Here is a 22,127-nt window from a genome sequence, read left to right as displayed (position 1 = left end):
ACATCATTTAATACATCTCAGTTGTGTTCAAGCACTCAGAAATCAGAAAATATCACTATGATTCTTGAAAATCAGAGGAGGTGCAATGAGATCGGTCTAGAATGAAGGGAAGAGTTTTCTTTAACAATATTGAAGTTAGGAAGAACACACAAAATATAACAATTTGGAAGTCATAGCTCAGTAATGTAACTAACTTGAAGCTTTTCAGAGCTTGCTCCTCACTGAAATCAGAAATAGTTGAAAGTGATGAGCTTCTTACGGACGTGAGCTCTCGAAATGACATCTAAATGCAGTCAGTTTTGTGTACATAACAATCACTGTGGAAGTGAAAAGGCTGGTGACATCACTGGGCCACAGTGTCTGTTGGAGCCAAACATTAAAAATCACAATGTACTTCTCAGTTCATGAACACCTTAAATACACCAATCAATGCGAGAAATCAACTGAAGGTTAAAAGCGGGGGAAGGAGTCAGAACTTTCTCTATCCAACACAAGAATAAGAAATAAAAATCATCTTTCAGTTTCATAAAAAACCCTGCAACCCAACTTTTCTTTAGTGTTCTTTGAGGACCATGTATACTTTCCAAGTCAAATGTTTTATTCAATTAAGGATAGGCTATGCCAAAGCTATAAAACAATTTAAGAAGACATTTTATTTCTGTAAGAACTTACTTCCTATAGGACACAATGTCATACTCACTAAAGTTAGCTCACATAAACGACATCTGCATCCATGCTGCAATTGTAGGATGGAAACTGAAGGTACTGAAGTTAGCTCTCCGAAGCCTGGAACAACACTCAACACTGACATCATTAGGGTTTCCTCAGTGCTGAGCTAGAAACTAAGGACTCTTCTGCTTGGTACTGAAGATGACTCTCCACCACTGACTTGTTACTAGAAAGAGATATTTGCCTTCAGAGAATCATAGAATCATAGAATAATTTGCGTTGGAAGGAACTTTCAAAGGTCATCTAGTCCAACCCCCCTGCAATGAGCAGGGACACCTTCTACTAGATCAGGTTGCCCAGAACCACATCCAGCTTGGCCTGGATGTCTACATGGATGGCGCATCCACCACCTCTCTGGGTAAGACTTAAAGAGTTGATATTCAAGAAAACTAGAGGATTAATTCCTCTCTTCATAAAAATATCTTTATCATAAACACAGCTTGAAAAGCAGAACTGATCATTCTCACTATAATTTGGAGGAGAAGGATCATTTCCTCTTACAGGAAAGCTATGATGACTGAAAAGAGCTAACTGGTGAGCTACTTGTGGAGATGTTTAGGATTTTCAAGCTTGTCAAAAAGCCTTCTTACATCTCAGAGACCTAGTTTTCCATTTGCTTCTATAGAAAACAATTAAATGTTAGAGAAATAATACTAAATTAAAATAAACAAACAGAAACAATAAGAACCTTTACATGATTTGTGCAGTGTGCATTACTATAAAATATTATTATAAAGCAGCTACTTGCACTTGAATTGAAGAATTTGCATTTTACACTGGTTTTGGCCACAAGTCACATGGAAATGGAAACAGAAGAATCTGAGGAAAACTATTTCTGGAGATGGTATTATTTATAATTAAAATGTTTCTAAAAATACTATTGAATATACTTTAATGAGCAGGATTAAAGTCTTCTTTATCTCCAAAGTTGAATTCTTTTTCTCTTCCTCTTGTTAATGCTTTGAAATACTGTTTCTAAAAATATTCACTCCCCATCTGTTTCTGGTTACGTTTTTAATCTGTGGCATAAAGAGTCTGAATAATCATGTGTTGCAGCTGTGAAGGAGGCCAAACGATGATGCTTCTCCACCATAATACCCTTTGTATCCCATTCAATCAAACTGGTCAGGATAACAGGCTGTCTAATCAAGCTGAATTATTGCCATTAAGTTTCACATGCAAACAGAAGCTTTTTGGCTGTTTTAGAGAAAAATGCCAAATTTCATGTGACAAAATCACTGGTTCAGGGAGATTTAGAAGGAAGCATTCTTTTATCTTTTCTTCTTATCTTTTATGGTCAAGTACCAGACAGGGAGACATGCTGGGAAAAGGTAAGTCAGGGCATTAGCTGGAGAGGTAACCCGTTAGTACCACAAGTTTATTGCAACATTTTGTGTCCAATTGCTGTTGGAGATCCTCAGTCCTCTTTCAAAGCAAACATTCATGCTACAGCCAGATATTCAACTTACATATGACCTTTGCAGCGTGCTTCAAAAAACAAAACCAAGCACCTTTATTAGCTGCTGACTAGTTCTTGAACAATTTTTGTGGAATTTTTATTCAGAAATCTAATGTGGAGCTAAACCTAAAATACTGAACTCCCTACAGCATTTTAGATCCCCAGCCATACATCACAGGTACAGAAGGTTAAAAAGTTGCCCTGGCTGTACAGAGGGACAATCTGCTGATAATAATTTGCAGAGATCACACATATTTTTTAATTCTGCCCCATCAAAGAGAGTTTTAGACATTCTTAGATCTGAGCTGCTACTCACCTACATCAGACTGATCTGCAGTTAAAAGTGCTATCATTTGGTTTTGCCTGACTATCTGCCTTTACAAAATCCCCCAAACTTCCTGGAAAATACATATATGTATTCTAATAGATTTACTGGCAGGGTTTTTTGTTTCTGTCTTCATTAAATTTTATGTCCATAGCCTCATCTTGCGGTCTACACACTGCCAGTCTCATAGCCTGTGGCTTCATTTTTGAACACAGCAGGGCTTATACTCTGTGCTTTGCCAGGTTTTTTTGCCCCAGTAAACCTGCCTCAGTTTACCTTTTCTGTTTGTATCCCTTAATCTCTTTTCCTTTCTTAATTTTTCTCTGTTTTTTTGTTCCTAATTAAAATCTCTGTACAACAAAAGTCACTTCATAATCAAACTTAATTCAAGATACAATGCCAACTTCAGAATGGGTACATCATGTGACAGTTCAGTTTTAATGTCACTCTACTTTTGTTTATACTCTACCTGCACAACGTAAATTCATAGCAGAGCCTTTATCGCTGATGACAATACAATAAGTGTTTTTTCTTTGAGAAAGCCCAGAACAGTATCTTCTCCATGGAATGCCATCCAGAGGGACCTCGACACGCTTGTGAGGTGGGCTGATGCCAACCTCATGAAGTTTAACCATGCCAAGTGCAAGGTCCTACACCTGGGTCAGAGCAATCCGAGGCACAGCTACAGGTTGGGCAAAGAAGAGATTCAGAGCAGCCCTGTGGAGAAGGACTTGGGGGTGTTGGTTGATGAGAAAATGAACATGAGCCGGCTTCAGTGTGCGCTTGCAGCCCAGAAAGCCAACCGTATCCTGGGCTGCATCAAAAGGAGTGTGACCAGCAGGTCGAAGGAGGTGATCCTGCCCCTTTACTCTGCGCTCATGAGATCTCACCTGGAGTACTGTGTGCAGTTCTGGTGTCTTCAACATAAAAAGGACATGGAACTGTTGGAACAAGTCCAGAGGAGGCCACGAGGATGATCAGGGACTGGAGCACCTCCTGTATGAAGACAGGCTGAGAAAGTTGGGGCTGTTCAGCCTGGAGAAGAGAAGGCTGCGTGGAGACCTCATAGCAGCCTTCCAGTATCTGAAAGGGGACCTATGGGGATGCTGGGGAGGGACTCTTCATTAGGGACTGTAGTGACAGGACAAGGGGTAACGGGTTAAAACTTAAACAGGGGAAGTTTAGATTGGATATAAGGAGGAAATTCTTTCCTGTTAGGGTGGTGAGGCACTGGAATGGGTTGCCCGAGGAAGTTGTGAATGCTCCATCCCTGGCAGTGTTCAAGACCAGGTTGGACGAGGCCTTGGGTGATATGATTTAGCGTAAGGTGTCCCTGCCCATGGCAGGGGGGTTAGAACTAGATGATCTTAAGGTCCTTTCTAACCCTAACTATTCTATGATTCTATGAATCCCACTCTTATGTATTTAAAATGTGTATATTTCTGTTAGAAAAGACTATGATATGACACAGGCTACAGCAACTCTGGGTACCAGTTCCAAGAGTTTGCATTTATTTCTAACTTACTTTGTGTGCTAACTTGCTGTCTCTCCGCCTTTTTTTATTCTAAGCAATACTCAAACCAGATTTACATAATTTCACATAACCATATACCTAAAACAATAAAAATGCAAAGCTTTTAACAAAACTACTGAAAGGAACCCACTAATCTCATCCTACAGTCAAGTAGACAAACAGCTTTGCTCCTTGAAACAACTGTAATGTAGTTAAAACTTCACCAAGTTTCACCTAACAAATTTAGATGTTGCAGTTCAGTTGGCTCAGTTGAACTTGTGGTATGAGGGAGGTCTGTACATAACCCAAGGCACCAGAGCCCTATCCCAAGAGCTGGAGAACGTGAACTTTTCCAAAGAACATGAAAACAGCAGCAGGCTGCAGGTATTTCTCATTTTCTCACTGTAACTCATCTGTGTCTGCTTTAGTCCCATTTATTTCTCTCACAATACCTCACATCACCACACACGATCACAGAGTAACTTTGGTTGGAAGGGACCTTCAGAGGTCACTTCATCCAAGCCCCTACTCATAGCAGGCCAATTAGATCAGTTTTCTCAGGACAAGGTTTCCTTCCATTCTCTCTTTCTTTCCATTCTCTCCACTCATACAGCCACATCCCCCTTCTTCATGCCTTCAGTTCCCCACAGTGTTACTTTTTACTACTGGGGAGCCAAAGCAGTACGTGAGAATAAGCAGAGTAGTCTACGAGCAAGAAGGGAATGAGGATGTGGTAGGGCAGATAAGGTTTAGCAGGAGGTGGTGGAGGAGAAGGAAGGGTGGGAGGAGATGCTGGGGAGACCAAGGTTATGCAGAGGATTGGGGAAGCGGCTTTGTGGTAGGAAGGAATGCAGTTTCTGTGCTTTAAGAGCTCCCCCTGAGCTTTTGTTTTAACTCCCCAGCAGCAGAGCAGCACTGTTCTTCATATGAGAAGCCTTTTGGCCACTAACACCTTTGTGCAGAACGCTCTGATGCCTCTGCCTTATGCAAAGTGAAGAATGTTTGGGTGCTGAGCTGGGCATTTGCGTAAGCAAATCAGTTTGGGTTTCTTTTAGATAGAACTCATTTTCTACAGTTTGAGTGTTTGCTTTTAGAAACCTAATACTAGAATTCTTCTTTAGACATTCCCTCTTCCATGTTTTCCAACACACCAACACTCTGCTCCTTTCTCAGTCAGCCCCAGTTATCCACTTCAAGCTCTTTGTTCAGCTGTTCTCCATCTCTAGACCCAGCCACCAGTTGCCTCCATATTTAGTAGATCCCAGTTGCTTTATTCTCTATGTCAGTTTTCAATATTTTCCTGGCTGATCTTATTTCTTTCTCTCAGACCAATTTTTCTCACATGTGCCTCAAGTGAGCTTCTCTTTACGCTTAAGATTCTCAGTTCCAATATATTTGTCCAGCCATTTATAGTTTTCCCATCCCACATCCTCTTACAGTTTCAGTCTTATCACCTATTGACTCCCAGTTCTCTACCCTCCCTCCCATTTCAACCAGAGCTCCCCACTGTTGTCCTTTGAGGATCTATTTCTATTCCCTCTCACAAACTCTACCGTCAGGTTTCTTCTCCCACTGTACCCTTGAATCACATGTTATTATTTCCTTGTCCCACTCTACTTGGTGTGTTCCCTTCTCTCTCTGAAGGTCCAATTCTCTGCCCCCCATAGCTCTCCCCTCCATTTTGTATGGACCTGAAGGAGACGCTATGATCACAGAACATACATGCTGTTTACTCTTAGTCCAAGTGTATGGATTCAGCCCAAACCCCACAGTAGCCTAGAGATAAACGCAGAGAAAATTCTGCTGACCCCTACACCAGACTCAATTGACACAGTGAAAACTTCCTGAGAGGATAAAATCCAGAATGTTCTCACTGAGCATGTGTAGACCGCATTTTTTTCCTATAGTCTAGAATATGGAGCAACTCAGGTTGGGTATCCTGAAGCCAGTTAAAAGTAAAGCAGGTTGACTGTCAAATATCCAGAAAGATCTCAAATATGGGGTGTAAAGTGTAGGGGTATAAAATGTCTGTGCAGAGAGAAGCTCAAATAAGCAGGATCAGTGTTACCCAAATCTCATAAGTCCTTGAAAACTCGAGTTCTGCCAATGAGGTCAAGTGCCTTTACGCCATACACCCCTGAGTTCTGTGTTCCAAAAGCACAAATGAAACAGTCTTTGGGGTTTCATGGTATGCAGCACTTCAGTGAATGACTCCTACTGGGCCCATACTCTGCACTGAGCCAGCTCCGCTACCCACCAGCAAACTTGCAGCCCATGGAACTGAGAGTGAATTATACTGCCTTGTCCTCAGAAACTGCCGAATCGTAGAGGTGATACTTTCACAAAACAAAATGAAGAGGCAGAGACACAAATAAACAAAGACAGAGACAAGAAATCAAATGGTACAACAGAAACTAAAAGCAAAAAAAGCACAAAGTAGAAAAGTAATATATAGATTTTCCACCTGGATAGGTAAATTTGGGCAAAGTCGTAACCACCTAAAATATAGCCTTTTAATAGAAGTCAGAGAGCCATATCAGAAGGAGGTGCTGTTAAGTTTGTCTATAAATAACAGATCCTCAGGGTTTTCTGCATAAATCATGCTGCAGCTATCCAAAATCAGGAAGATAGATGACATGCCTCTCACTGCAGGGCACCTATTACTGTCATTTTTGAACCTGACTTTGAACTTCATTATGAAAGCCACTGTACAAGGCACAGAACAATTTAAGACTTGCAAGCTAATTTCTCTGAGAGGGAAGGACACACTTTCCCCTCTCATTCACTTCTTTAGCAATGCTGCAGAGAGATTTATTACATGTTGTTTCACTGTGCTTGTGTATCAGTTCCATTTGAATATAGGATGAAAATTCAGACACTTTCTATACAGTTGTGTAGTGTTGTGCTGCATTGGTAAGTAGGTGTCACAATCCTACACATCTATTTTGGGTCAGTGTAGCCCTCACTATCATATATTTCATTTGCATAGCAGTTTTGTTATTAAAAGTGCCTAACTAAATAAATAAATTATATGTAGAAAATGCTAGAACAAACTTTACTATTACAACAATGCTGCCACCTGGTAACTGGAGGTGTAATAGCAGAGAAAACATTCATCTTGTTCTGCCTCCATCATACAGATAGATTTAAAATGGTATTTTAAATCACAAAAGCTGCAAAGTTATAACTGGTATAGGGTCATTTCCCTACACCAGATTAAATTCTCGTGGCTCTGTTTCATCGTGGGGAAGCAATAACTCACACCCTCCCCGGATTAAACTTGATTTTGAATCCTGAAAAGTATCTATGGAGAATAACCAGCTAAGGGACTGGCTCACTGCAGTGCTTGAATTAAATATGCCTGATTTTGAGCACATAAGTACTCATGTTAAGTCCATGTTTAAAGTTATCCATGTTCTCCGGTAGGTTGCTGAATTAAAACTATACCACTAAATGTTTAAAGAAAAAAACAAATTGACAGTGAGAAAGATATGGAATCCAGAAAATGAAATCCTGAGAAAAGAGATCCAAAGACCATAAGATGGCAGGTATTTTCATGAAAAGGAAAATGCTATGACCACATTAAATAAGGATTATTTATGGAAGCAGAGAAAAAAAAACACATATAAAGGTTGGGAAACAAAATGCATTGGGAAAAGGTTCCCAGGCACTTATGATAATCCATAAATCTAAAATAGTTTCTAAGTATCTGTGAGAAATAAACAGAAGAGAATGTAAAACAGAATACTCTTATTTACATGTTCCCAGCAGGCACTGCTGAGATGAACTCTTGCATGCTGTACTCCCTCCATTAATAAAGAAATACAGAGTATATTGTCTAACTTTCCTCTCTAATAGACAGTGCAATCTCATCTTCTTATATATTTTTAGTGACCTATTATTCTATCATAGCAGATGTTGTGAATTAGCATAAACTCCTTTCAAATTCCCTAGGAAATGATGTCTCATGAACAGTTACTGGGCTACTACCCTCAAACAACATCCTTAAAATTCAGTCTAATGAATGATGGTATATCCTTTGAATGGCAACATGGTTTAGATCATCCCATAAATTTCCAGATAAATCATGCAGTGGCAGAATGAACTCCCCATTTACTCTGGAAGCAAGCAGGACCCTTCCATCATTGTACAAGTGACCTCTTACAGACACATCATTGTCAGACATATGGCTGACAACTTTACAGGCAAATACCTGACAATAAGAAAGAGGCAAGTAAAGGAAAATGCTTCCATATGTAATGTTGGGTTTAAAAGTGGTTTAATGTAGATTTACACAGCTGTGGCTTTTGTCCTAAAAAAAATTGGAGGTGCTGTGACAAAGGCAAAGAAACAAACAACATTCGGACACTGAATAGGAATTTCTGTTCTTTGAGAACAAGAGGATATTAAAATTTGAAATTGGAAACTGCAGAATCAATAATAGAAGTCCTTTTCTTACAATGTGTATGTCAACGGTGGAATCACCATTATTGGAAGGTACTGAGTCCAAGGAGTTAATGCCATTTTAGAAAGAAATGAGTATGTGTCCTGGGTTCAGCAGTAGCAGTCATTTTTTCTCCTTCTTAGTAGCTGGTGCAGCGCTGTGGTTTTGACTTTAGGCCTGGGAACAGCGCTGATGACACCAATGTTTTTAGTTACTGCTCATATGTTTAGACTGACCAAGGACTTTGTGAGCCTCATGCTCTGCCAGGGAGGAGGGAAAGCCAGGAGGAAGCAGAGACAGGACACCTGACCCAATCTGACCAAAGAGGTATTCCATACCACAGCACGTCATGCACAGGATGTAACCGAGAGTTACCCAGAAGCGGGTGGACTGCTGGGTTGGACAAGGTATCAGTCAGTGCTCGGTCGGGCTGGGTGGGGGCGAGGTATCAGTTAGCGGGTCTTGAGGTGTTGTATTCTCTTCCCTTGTTATTTCCTTTATCATTATTATCATTGGTTGTAGCAGTAGTGATTTGTGTTATACCTTAGTTACTAAACTGTTCTTATCCCAACCCGTGGGAGTTATATTCTTTTCATTCTCCTTCCCATCCCTCCAGGAGTGGGGGGAGGAAGGGGAGGAGTGAGTAAATGAGTTGCGTGGCTGGGTTTAAACCACGACAGTATGTAAAAGTGAATTGATAATACCAAGAGTTCCAAGGACTTCAAAGAAATATTTAGGATGTACTTAAGCCATTACCTATTAGCATCCAGAGTAAGTTCTGTGTTAGACATGTATTGTCATATACTGAATTATCCCAAGGTTCTCAGTTCTTGCTTTGAAGCCCTTCTACTTGACACTCTCAGAGGACAAATACAAGCTTGGAGTACAGGATAAATACCGCATGCATAAAAACCTCCCAACACAGCATATAGGCTTTGAGTAAGCATAATTATTTGCCAAAAGATGAGGGAGGGAGAATGAAGTAGCAAAACTCAGTTCTGGGAGCAAAATGATTCCTGAAGAGGATCAGGATATTATGATGGCATTTAAAAGAGGTTCATTTGTTAAAATACTGCAGAAGTGACTTCTAGTCATAGAAATATTGAATGGTTTGGGTTGGAAAGGACCTTAAGATCATCTAGTTCCAATCCCCTGCCATGGGCAGGGACACTTCATACTAGACCATGTTGCCCATTATTTCAATGACACATATTAGAGAGGCAAGTAAGCTGAGAAGTGTGGCTCGGATCACAGTCCACCTCTGGATAGTCTGCACACATTGTCTTTTTTTCCTCTGTGGTAGCTCTGCCTTCTGTGGCCTCTACTGTCAAGGGTTGCAGGGAGAGAACTCTCTTCCCAGAAGGCACATGGATGTAGTTCTAACAGTGTTTGGGATCTGCTCTGGAAAGAAGAGGGAATTAATGGCAGCTCTCTAACAGGAAGAAATGTTGAAGAAGGGAATAATGATCTTCACTAGATGAGTGACAGATTTTTCATACTGTGGGATTCAAGCCCTTTGAAAGAGTTCAAGCCAAAGCAAGTAGCTGAGATTTCCTGACTCCTAGCAAAATGCCCCAGATACAGGAAAGTAGGTCAAAACCATACCAGGCTAACCTGTGCTCCACTAGGAACAGAGGCGACAGAAAATGTACATAGATCACATCCGGCCCATCTTTCTCACTCACCTGAAAAATAGAATCATAGAATCATAGAATAGTTAGGATTGGAAAGGACCTTAAGATCATCCAGTTCCAACCCCCCTGCCATGGGCAGGGACACCTTACGCTAAATCATATCATCCAAGGCCTCGTCCAACCTGGTCTTGAACACTGCCAGGGATGGAGCATTCACAACCTCCCTGGGCAACCCATTCCAGTGCCTCACCACCCTCACAGGAAAGAATTTCCTCCTTATATCCAATCTAAACTTCCCCTGTTTAAGTTTTAACCCGTTACCCCTTGTCCTATCACTACAGTCTCTAATGAAGAGTCCCTCTCCAGCATCCCTATAGGTCCCCTTTCAGATACTGGAAGGCTGCTATGAGGTCTCCACGCAGCCTTCTCTTCTCCAGGCTGAACAGCCCCAACTTTCTCAGCCTGTCTTCATACAGGAGGTGCTCCAGTCCCCTGATCATCCTCGTGGCCTCCTCTGGACTTGTTCCAACAGTTCCATGTCCTTTTTATGTTGAGGACACCAGAACTGCACACAATGCTCCAGGTGAGGTCTCACAAGAGCAGAGTAGAGGGGCAGGATCACCTCCTTCGACCTGCTGGTCACGCTCCTTTTGATGCAGCCCAGGATACGGTTGGCTTTCTGGGCTGCAAGCGCACACTGAAGCCGGCTCATGTTCATTTTCTCATCAACCAACACCCCCAAGTCCTTCTCTGCAGGGCTGCTTTGAATCTCTTCTCTGCCCAACCTGTAGCTGTGCCTGGGATTGCTCCGACACAGGTTTAGGGGAGAGGAATATAGAGGAAGTATTTGGGCCTAAACCAGGAGAGGTAACAGCAGTCGTTCTTGCATGTTCACATTTGTCCTGTCAGTCTACCCAAAGAGTCAGACGTGAAAGAGGACACAAAGTATAGTGACTGATGGGCTGTGTGCACATTTGTCTATTCTGAGTTCCCTGCCAAAAGCAGAAATCCTTTAGATAGAGTTTTTTACAGGCTAGTAAAACTGGAAAACCTGAAAACTACATTGGTTTTAGAAGGGTTTTTCAATACTAGTGGTAGCTAAAATGTGCTAAGTGGTCAGCATACAGAGTTGCTCTGATAAAGCTCAAAACTCAAAATGAGGCAGACAAAAGTGGCATGAAATGGATATACCACCAGGTCAATAAAGGGAGGAATGTCCACACTTACTTTTTTGACATATGCTAAATGTATGAAGAAATAAGGAGCAATGACTGGAGCATGAAATGGAAATACCAATGCAACTTTCTCCTGAGATTTCCCCCAGGTCTTTTCTATATAATTAAGTAGAATTAAAACTTTTGGAGGTATCAAATAGAACCTCAGAACCATTTTTTTTAAATGGTATCTAAAACCAAAAATAGAAAGACTTGCTAATTTTCACTAACTACATGCTGAGGTTCAAGTGGGTGGATGGGGAGGGAGGATTGAAACTATTTAAACAATGTCATGCTTCTTAGTTGTGACTGCAAATGTCAGTAATGTGTAAGTGTCTGAAAAAGAAAGCTCTCTCCTGAAGGTTCACATCAGTTCTGCAGAGTCTTCAGTAGAAGAGAGCAAAAAAGAAACAAGAAAAAAGCATTTTGAGGGCTGCTCAAAATCTGACCTAATTATAATAACAAAGACTGAAACAGGTTGCAAGAATGCAAGCAGATTCATCATCAGAGTAAGTACAGAACCAACATGCAGGAGATGTAACTATCAGATCTACTCAGTGAATGTGCTGTACACACGGCAGTGTAGGAATTCTTAATGCAAACCATTATGTGAAGCTGGAAAATGTACAGTACATGTGTGCAACATCATACTGTGCTCTGGTTTATACCAGCAGCCCAGTGGTAGCCAGACTTGGGTGGTTTGAGCTCTCTGGCTCCTGGAACTTGGCTATATTTATCACAGCTGATGTAGCCTGTCAAGTGTGTTGATAAGGTGCCGTAGTTGACAACAGTGGGAGATCAAAGGGGAGGAGCAGGATGGGGGCTTCCACCAAGTGTTTCTTTAGGGGGTCTCAAAAGCCCTGCACTCTCATTCCTGTTTAACTTGGACCCTGCTTTCTAGATACACCTGGGAGCTTCTTCAGAAACGAAGTGAAGATGCCAGAGCCTGCAAAGAAAACAGGTAAGGATCAGAACTGACAGACAAAACCTAACAAAGCTCGACAGGAAAAAAATATGAGTAGCTTTTCTACACCAGAGAAATGAGATGGCTTAGTGAAAAAAGAAAAATAGAGAGGAAAAAGAGATTGTTATTTTATGAGGTTATAAATGCAAGGGATGCTGAGTGATCTTGCAGAGAAGTCAGCAACTACCTTGGTAACCCTTAGCCACAGAATTTTCTCAGGAGACTGGAAAGAATAGTGATGAAATGCAGTTAATTCTCAGATTCTTTGCATTTCTCATTTCCTTTCCTGGTCACCTTTAGGACTTTGAAAACAGCTTGTACTGTCTCTGCTGGTCAGTTAGGCAGCATAAGCCTCTCCTGCTTCTGTTTGGTTTGTTTGGAATATTTTCCCTGATAATTTTGAGGAAGTGTTATTAGCAAATTGTTTTTGTATTTGTTGTTAGTGAAATCCTTGTGAAAATGAAATCAAATGGCACCTGTTCAGAGTTTATTCCTTCTAGTTCTTCCAGCCAATGACAGTAGAGCTCTAGGGAGAAAAGGAGATATTGTACTGTAAAGAATATATGTGTACTTCTTTTCATTCACCCTCGTCCATCCTTTCCCCTTGAGCCACAAGATAACCAACCGTTTTCAGAGAGCCAAGGTCACAGAGCCCAGTGCAAGTCCTGCCCCGCAAGAAAAACATCAGGAAAGCATTTCAGATTTAGTTCTAATTTAACATTGAGAAATAAGGGATCACTTATAGCCTGCTCACACAGGGAAGAAGGGGAGGACTAGTTTGGGGTATAAGATGCAATGAATCTATCTGTCTTAGGAGAAGGAAGAGAGCCTGGAAAGTAGAGGTAGGGACAGCTGAGGTCAGGATTCCTGTGTGTGGGTAGAGGAAGCTGTCTCAGGAGCACTTTGTGTGCACAGCTAAGCTGGGAAAAAAACTTGTCAGAAGCTGACGTTACAATTGCTTGCCAAGTGCATACATATCCATTGCACAGGGCTGCAGAAAATTGTACTACATCTGGGATTCTTCACTTTTAGAGCTCTCAGTCCACTGATGCCAGTGCACTCTCAGAATCACTGTTACCTGATTGCACAGTACAAGGTGCATGCTTTTTTAACAACATGCAGTTTCCAGAGTTAATAATAACTGCTTATACTTACAGTTTGTGAGCAGTCTCCTGTTGGACTAGTCAATGGGAAAGTCTCCCATGGTCACAACAAAAGAAGAACTTGTTAAGAACTTTCATTTTGGCCAAAATATTTGGAATCAGCCACTGCCAGAAGCAGAGCACAAATCCAGCCCTTATCTCCCATTAAGAACTGCAAAGCACTAAAGCACAATTAACTCCAACAAGATTCTTACTATTTCTTCTAGATGATAACTCTAAAGCAACAGTGGTGTCACCAAGCCTTCAATTTTATCACATCTTAAAGCTGCAATTTCTGAAATCAGGTGGAAATAGAATCGTATATAAAAAAGAATAGCAGACTTTATCACAGTAGAGAAAACCTTGAAAATATAAGCTGTAAAAGTTCAATGGTCACCACCAAAATAAGACATTCATAATCATATTTAATTTTGAAGTCACATGATTTTCGAGATTTATTGAAATGTCTAATGCTTGTGATTGACAATGCTGGCAAAAAAAGAAATATGACAAGTAGGCAAAATTTGACAGTATGATCACTGAGGCATTGGGCCTTGATTTGTAATGGTTTAGCTGCCTTTAAGTTGATATTTTTAGCCTCTGTGGATGAAAGGCAAGTGCTCTGTTTGTGAAGATGCCCGCCTATGCTAGCTAATGATGAAGAGAAATCCTATTCCAGTTTATTTCCCCAGAGAAATCTAATAGGTGTCTAATATCATTGGTCCTACACAATCCCTACAAACAAAGCAGCCCAAACACTGTGATTATCACAGCAGGGGGAGGAAAAGCTCTTATCACCCACTCTGATGGAGAAAGAATCAGTCATATGTCCCATAACTTCTAGAGGGGCTCTACTCATTCTCCTAAGAGACATTAATCCCTTTGGTTTTCTATTTCATGTTGTTTATACAGTTCAAGCCATTTCAAGATGGGAAAATGTTGAGTGCAATCACAGGAGGACTGAATAATCATCTGGTGATTCATACTTGGACAAATTACAATTCCTGTTGTCACATATGATACAGTTAGAATACTGAAGAACCTTAAGAGATCTTTTGTCTCTGTTACTGAAATGTAGGCATCTGGTGTATAGATAAAGGAGACTGTTTCATGCCAGAGAATGATCAGACAGATTCTGCCTATATCTGCTGTTTTAACAAACCTTTTAACATGTTAAAACCAAAACAAATCACAAAACATAAACCAGTGAAGTAGATTTTCCAACAGACATTCTTTTACTTTAAACTGTCCAACTAAAACACTTCAGGATGAGGCACTGCCCTATTTATTTACAGAATACCAAAGGAACCAAAGTCGTAGCTTTCCCCTCTCCAAGAGCAACTGGACCTGCAGCAATTTAGCATCAGAGCAAGCAATTAAGCATTGAAAAGCATCACTTGTTGCAGAAACTTTATGTTCTTCTCCCTTTGATTCAAACATTTTGTAGTTGATCTCTGTTCAAAGCTTTTTGGAAAAGCCAAAAGCCAAAGCTTTTTGGAAAGCTTTGATAGCTTCTTTTTTGTTGTGAAAATTCAGAAAGGTTAAAAAAAGCCCCAACCATTTTCCTAACAATATTTTGTGACATTAAGAGGAAACAGCTGACCTTTTAAACACCGAATTTAGTAGATAAATGGGACTTAATGGGAAACGAGTGCATTGCTATATCTGGAAAAGGAGAAGTCTGGTATTACTCACCTTCTCTGAAAATCAGACAATTTTTATTCACATATTTTACAGACTGAGAGGTCTAGATTTTGCAGTTCAGATTAGGAAATTTATCACTGGTCTATAAATAACCTGGCTTGTAAATACACAGAGGCTTTTGGCATTAATAATAATCAATGTTGCATAATGCAGAGTAAACTGTACAATTTCAGTTTCAATATAAACTCATCATTTTGTATTAGCAAGCGCCTAGCACAGTAAAGCACTGCTCCATGATAATTTCTATGCATTATAGTAATGCCAATATAAATAGTAATAATTCATGTAGATATCTTTTCCTCTTTTGTTAGTTAAGATTCAGAGCAAACTGAACACTATCATTCCATTTTACAGAAAGTGTGATGGATGCAGAGAGGTGGCCCTGCTTAGTGAAACTATTCCTTGCCTGTTGCTCATGTTACAGGACTTTACAATCTCAGCTGCTGAAGTAGGCAAGGAATGATAAGATTGAGCAGTTCAATAGCTTTTGGATCATGGAATGATTAAGCTTGTAATTGCAAGAAGCCACTTAGGTCCTGACCAAGGAATGCACAGCATCTTTATATAGTTCCTCAGCAAGGAATTTACAAGCTGTGTTACTGAAGTCTGCTTATCCACAGTCTGGCTCTTAACTCAATGGAAGAGCAAATGGTATAAAAGGAAAATTAGATGCCAAGTGTACATATTAAATCAAAGATAAATTTTCAAAATGTAGCCTTAACAAATTAAGGAATTCCAATGGATAATACTACTTTTGTAACATTAAATACATTGACCGGTACTTATTTTAATACCAAATACACAGAATGAGCAGTAAGATACCTCAGCATTGTAAGAGAAAACCTGAGTGTGTTTTCTAATTATACCCATTACAGATTTCTGCTGCAGCTTGTAGCATGTGCATTCAACCAGATGATACATTAGATTTTGCTAAAACATTTATACCTTTACCAGTTTTCATTTCAGAAAGGCAGAAATACCATCTGAAAGCCTTTATCTAACACACACTCTCCCTAACTACTTATCTCCCTCTCCTCATTGTACACATCACAAATAATGAATGCTGAAGAGCTGAAGTCAGAGCCACCACTCTGGAAAGCAGGATGAAGTAAAAAAAAAACAAAAACAAACCAAAGAAAACCAACCAGCCAAACAAAAAAAAAACAACAAGAAGATTTCTCTCTATCATTTCATTGAGTTAAAATCATTCTTGGGGAATCTACACTTCATCCTCACTTTAATTTCACAAAGTTCACACATACTTTGAAATTCAGTGGGTTTAGGAATAGGTTTTCACCTAATGCTAGTGATTCTTAACAAGCCATGTGATTAAAAGAATGGAGCTATTAATTAAAATTATCCCAGTTATTTCAGGATTATTTTAATATACTCTCCATCTCCATGTTTTCTGCCAATAATCAAATAGGAATGTCTCTGCCGGCTTCTAATTTTTATTCTTATTAGGATAAAATGATACTAAGTAGCTATTACTAATGATTTGATGCTGTACAAAGGCAACAGAAAGCAGGCTCTGCCTCAAAACACTTACAAAATAAAGGGCCAGCATATAGGTAGCTCGAGAAGAGAGCAAAGGAAATAACGATTAGTATGATAGTGACCTGAGTAGTAGCTTAGCTGTCTTCTAGAGTTTTGTATAGGAGAATATGAACAAGTTTTGAAGCAGAATAGTGAACTAGGTTGCTGGTGGATGTTAGAAAGAGATTGCTTCAAAGCAGGTCAGAAAGTAAGGGAGAAAACATGAAAGTGCTATCACGATGATTTAATAAATGGTGGCAGTAGGAAGCCAGAACACTACTTTTGTTATTTTATTTAGGAGAAAAGTGAAGGAAAATACTATTTTTAGAACTTAAATAATTTCATTCTAGTTTAATTTGGCCAAAAGCAAATGTGTTTTATATTTTTTCATCCTCCTGTTTGAAAGACTTTATTAATCAATCACTATCAAAATGCAATCTGATCATGGATCTCAGAACAGAGCTTTCTGTTGAAGCTGTAGCTCATGCAATATACATAACTGTACAGCTGATGTGTACATTGTCAGGTGTTACAAGACTTTTAAAGGATGGGTGCTGCAAGCAAGTTGTGGTAGCAGCAGCATTAGCCACCACAAAGTTTTCTGCAAGACTGCAGACCGCATGCAGCCTGCTTCCTGTTCTGCCTGGGGTAGAAACTTGCTGGTTTACATTGCTCAGAAATTATATGAAGTTCTTTGCATTACAGAAGCTAGAAGTCATTAGGAATGTCAGGGATCTCAGAAGTGAAGTGTTGAAAAGTGCCTCCAGCCCCATTTTCTTTCATTAGCTCCACATAACTCTTCTCTCCCCATGTTAAACTCTCCGCAGCAATTCCAATTCCATCCTCACAAAACACACACACACACAGAGAATACTTCTCACGCTCCCTCCCTTCAATAATTCCTGTCATCATCAGCACTGGTAACTCATTCTCCAGAATTGCTATAGAATGTTAGTACTAATGTCACCTTCCTCTCCCTTTGTGCTGGGTGGCTTAGAATTTACTGGAAAGCAGAGAGTTGTCAAAGTGGGTGGCAGAGGACATGGCCTACTCAGTCATCAGGTGTCTCAGCCCAATGGCATGTTCAACAGGGAATCTGGATAAACGTGTGATAGTGCCTGACAGGCACAAGAGCTACAAGACATTCCACAACATCACATGAAAGGTGTCGCAGTCACTGGGTTTTCCACAGCCTGATGGTGGTGGTCGTATCAAAGAGTGTTTTGAGTATGGGATGTATATATGGAACCCAGAGGGGAGTATCTGGGTAGAAGCCAAATGTTGAAGTGCGAGATTGCCAAATGGGTAGTGTGTTTCTGATAAAAGCAGGCAAAAGTGAGGTTTTCATATAGACAAGAAGTTTAGAATGGTAGTGTTTAGAAACATTCCAAATGAAGAAATGGCTGGATTAGTTGGAGTAACTGCACAAGAAACAAAACCAAGTTTTTGCTGCTGGTGAACTTGGATTTATGTGTTACTTAAAGTAGCAGCCACAATGAAGGAAAGTGGGAATACCTGACCTCTCACTTCTCTTTCTTCTATTAAGCAGCTCATTTTTCCTGCAGAAGGAAGATTGATGGCATTCTCTTCACATGCTTGTTCAGCAAACTCTCTCCTGCAGCAATGAAATTTCCTGTAAAATCTCCAGCTGTACATTGCTACTCTTCCTTTACAAATATAGAGAGTGAAAGACGAAAGGGAACACAGATGGACTCAGACACACACTGCATTGGACACTGTCACTCACTGACTCTGAACCTCGAGTGCAGGAAAATGACTCTTAAGAGTGCCTTTTCCCTGTGAAAAAGTGGGTTCTTAACGATTGCTCTAGCAGACCTTTGTTCCCATGGGGAGGATTTTGGGGCTTTCCCATTTTACGCATTAGAAGTATTCAAAATAATTTTGAGTTGGAACTGAAATTAGTCTTTTGGCAGGAAAGGGAGAGAGGAAAGATAAAAAAGACAAGGAGACCTACTTGCAACTTCTGCATATGTATTTAGATTTCCCAAAATTCAGAAATAGTAGGTGGTGGTGGAGATTTCTCACTGTGCACGTAGTTCTGGTCAACAATCTGTTTCTGTTGAGTCATCTAAAGTAAATGTAAGAAACTTTGCAGTGTGTGCAGCAGATCAGAGAGTTACTTCCAAGTACGCATGTCTTGAAACCCTGCCATTTGTAGGCTGGAATCTTTACAGGCCACATTGCTGTTAAGTAATTAATATATTTATAGATTCTTTTGTGCTAAAATGGAAGAGCAATGATGATAGCACTCGGAGACAAAAAGCATGCTTCTTTGCTGCTTTATCTCTAGCGTCATAGGGAAAGGAGCCAGGCAGTAGGTATTTCAAGAGTGGGTTCCAGAAGAGACCTGGCTCCCCACTGTGCAGTATCCTGGCCACCTTTTGAATTGTGTGCATCAAACCTAATGTCTGCAATAACTCTTCTGCAGTTATACATGATACACTGCATCAAAGTATACCCTGCTGAGGTGCAATACTATATTAAAAGATGTGCAACTCGTAACAGGCCCTGGAGCATTACACTGTAGTAGGGAGCAGTACAGTATACACTGCAAATGTGTATATGCAAAATGCATTTACATTTTGTGCATTGCATATACAATGAAAATGCAAATCCACTGAGGTCAATTAATTTATGCAGTCTGAAGACATGCTACAGGAATAGAGAGTTTGTGCAATGATCAGATGGTATTATTAGCAATATAATATTTATACTAGCTAAAGCACCTTCTTGAACATAAAGTTCAGAACCAAAAGTTTAAAGCTAATTATAACCATTGTTGTGGTGTTTGGAAGAGTTCTTGTTGCTGCCCAAGTAGGAGAGACATAGATAATTTGCCACAGAGGTAACATGTATAATTAAATCTGAATAGAATTACTAATAGTTTATAAAAGCCTGGTTAAGGAGGTGTAAGCCAATAAAAAGATGACAAAATGGTGCATGAAAAACATCCAGTGTATGAATCAGAATTTAATTGCTGGTATTTTTATACATGACCATAGATTATGGCAATTCGTGAAAAGAGAACAGATATCAGAAAGACCAGAACATCAGCATAAAATAAAAAACTTGATTAAAGTTGAAGAAATCTAAATAAATAAATCACAGTAAAAAATTAATAAAATCAGTTACCTTATTGAAATCTAATCTTGAGAAAGATTAGGTTATTAATAGACGAACTCACAATATATTGCTTGCTTTCCAAAGTCCTATCTGTTGAGCTACTTTGATTACATATGACCTAAACCATCATGTGCTTTATGCTTGCTCACCTTAGATGTTAATAATTTCATTCATTCTTATTATAAGCCTTATAAGTGGTTCTTGACACATAGAGAAAATATTTTGATTGACCTTGTAAGTAATTAGAAAACTAGTTATTGTAGAGTTCTGTGTAGGCAAGTAGTTTAACTTCTAATGCTGGATTAAACATTTGAATGCAAACCACAGTTCATATTATTTAGCTGGTATAAACTTACAAAGGCCATCACGGGAATGTGCACTAAAATATTGAACAGTCAAAACAGAAAGATTAAAGATGAACCATTCATTCATTGTGCTATATTAGGTCACACGTTACTGCATAAATGGCAATATTGTCAGAGAAACAGATCCTGGTCCTCTTTAACAACTGTATTAAGCAACTGTTAGGACCGAATTAATATTTCTAAATAAAACTGCATGGCAATCATTGTAGACAGTTTGATACATAAGAATACACATCATTCCATGTTGTTGTAGATCAAAACATTCATTCATGAAAAATCAGAGTTCATTTTAAGGGGAAAGAATGAGGAAGATGGACAGGGAGGTAAGTTTGCTATCCATTTTATTTCATGACAATATGGTGAAGATGTGACATCTCAGATACAGAACCCGATAAAGACAATTCACAACTTCTCTGTAGAAAGTGTTGTAATGTATATCTTACATGGGCAGATGGGAGAGCAAGGAGACAGCTGTTGCAGCCACAGCAGCTGACTACACCAGATAGGTCACAACTGCAAACCAGACCTCTGTGAGCCCTCTCTCTTTTTTTAGTGTCTGCATTTACCAAGAAGCCGAAGACGACAGAGGTGACAGCCGGAAGCACAGCTGTGTTTGAAGCAGAGACAGAAAAAGCTGCCGTCAAGGTGAAGTGGCAGCGAGCTGGCACAGAAATTACCGAAAGTGAGAAATATGTCATTAAAGCAGATGGAAACAAGCATTCCCTGACGATCAATAATGTAGGAAAAGAAGATGATGTGACATATGCTGTAATAGCTGGAAGTTCCAAAGTTAAATTTGAACTCAAGGTCAAGGAACCAGGTACGGTGTTTCCTAAGCAATTCTAATTTCATCAGTATTTTCAGTTCCACATGCAACCTTTATGAATGAGGCCTATGGGAATTAGCCTGTCCTAACACTGTCAATTTTCTCTACCAGCGATACATATGTTTCACTCAATTATTTGATGCTATTCATTGACATTAAGCTGAGGAATACATTTCCTGTGGCTAAACCACCCATTTCCAGATATCGGAAGTCCACACAGTGGAGACCACTGAGGAAATCTCAATGTATGTCTAGAATTCTGTCAAGCTTTTCAACTTAACCACTGAGAACTAAAGCAAAGCTACTCTAACCTAACCTGCCCTAAACTAAGATGCTTACACCTTAGGCCTGGCATTTCCATTTTTTTTTAAATTTATTTAAATACAAAAATTGTATTATTACAAGTTATGCTGCAATGTTTTAGGAGCTCATACATTCCACAAAACTGTCTCAAAATCACCTGCTAATAAAAACACGTATTTCAAGAGGGACTTGAATGCAAAGAGTAAGTTTTGTATTATTTGTATATCCCCTACAATTGCTATTTATGCGTTAAAGGAGCAGTTCAATGGGAAATTTGAAAAGCTTCCCCAGACTTTTCCTGGGAAAAAAATATAAAGAGCCAAATTCCCTGGAATTTCCTCATAAAAAATGTCTGAAGATGCTGAGGATAGAAAAATCATTCATTTTTTGCAATATTTTGACCTTCTCAATTCCTTTTTTGCCCCTCCAAAGTGGTCCCCGTTTACCACTTCTGGTATTGTAAGTTTCCATCCTTATTCTGGTGACAAGCCTTACTGAAAAGATATTGGTGAATATTTAACGGGAGATAAGACACCTTGTTCCAGATGAAAAGACACTGCATGACAGGCTAAATCCTAATATGGATTAGGACAATTTAACAGCTGCCAGAACTTATAAAAGTATCATCTTACTGACTGTCTCATCCTAAAAATAAATGGGTACATATTATACTAGTTATATGTTCCTCATTGCCCTGCAGGTAAGTTCCAGGTAGATCCTGCTAATGGCAAACAGCCTACAAATAATGGAATTACTGAATTTGGAAGTGTAATCCTCACCTATAAACAATACACCTCTGACAAGCACACATTCATGATGGAGATA

The 22,127-nt window shown here is 39.6% G+C and overlaps 1 protein-coding gene across 1 annotated transcript in view; it reads left to right on the top strand.

The window, feature by feature from the left end:
• Window positions 1–12,106: 12,106 nt before the first annotated feature.
• MYBPC3 (myosin binding protein C3) overlaps window positions 12,107–22,127 on the top strand; it is a 59,680-nt gene continuing 49,659 nt past the window's right edge. Inside the window, exons 1-2 of the mRNA XM_057408886.1 lie at window positions 12,107–12,279; window positions 20,727–20,993. Coding sequence (XP_057264869.1) covers window positions 12,255–12,279; window positions 20,727–20,993 — 292 coding nt within the window. The 5' untranslated portion in view covers window positions 12,107–12,254. The remainder of the gene's footprint in view (window positions 12,280–20,726; window positions 20,994–22,127) is intronic.

Source organism: Pezoporus wallicus, unplaced genomic scaffold (genome assembly GCF_028554395.1).
Source record: "Pezoporus wallicus isolate ANWC-B61680 ecotype Strahan unplaced genomic scaffold, APGP_CSIRO_Pwel_v1 contig_6382, whole genome shotgun sequence".
Taxonomy (NCBI): domain Eukaryota; kingdom Metazoa; phylum Chordata; class Aves; order Psittaciformes; family Psittacidae; genus Pezoporus; species Pezoporus wallicus.
The sequence above is the reverse complement of the archived record's forward strand: the minus strand, read 5'-3'. Positions and strand labels throughout refer to the sequence as shown.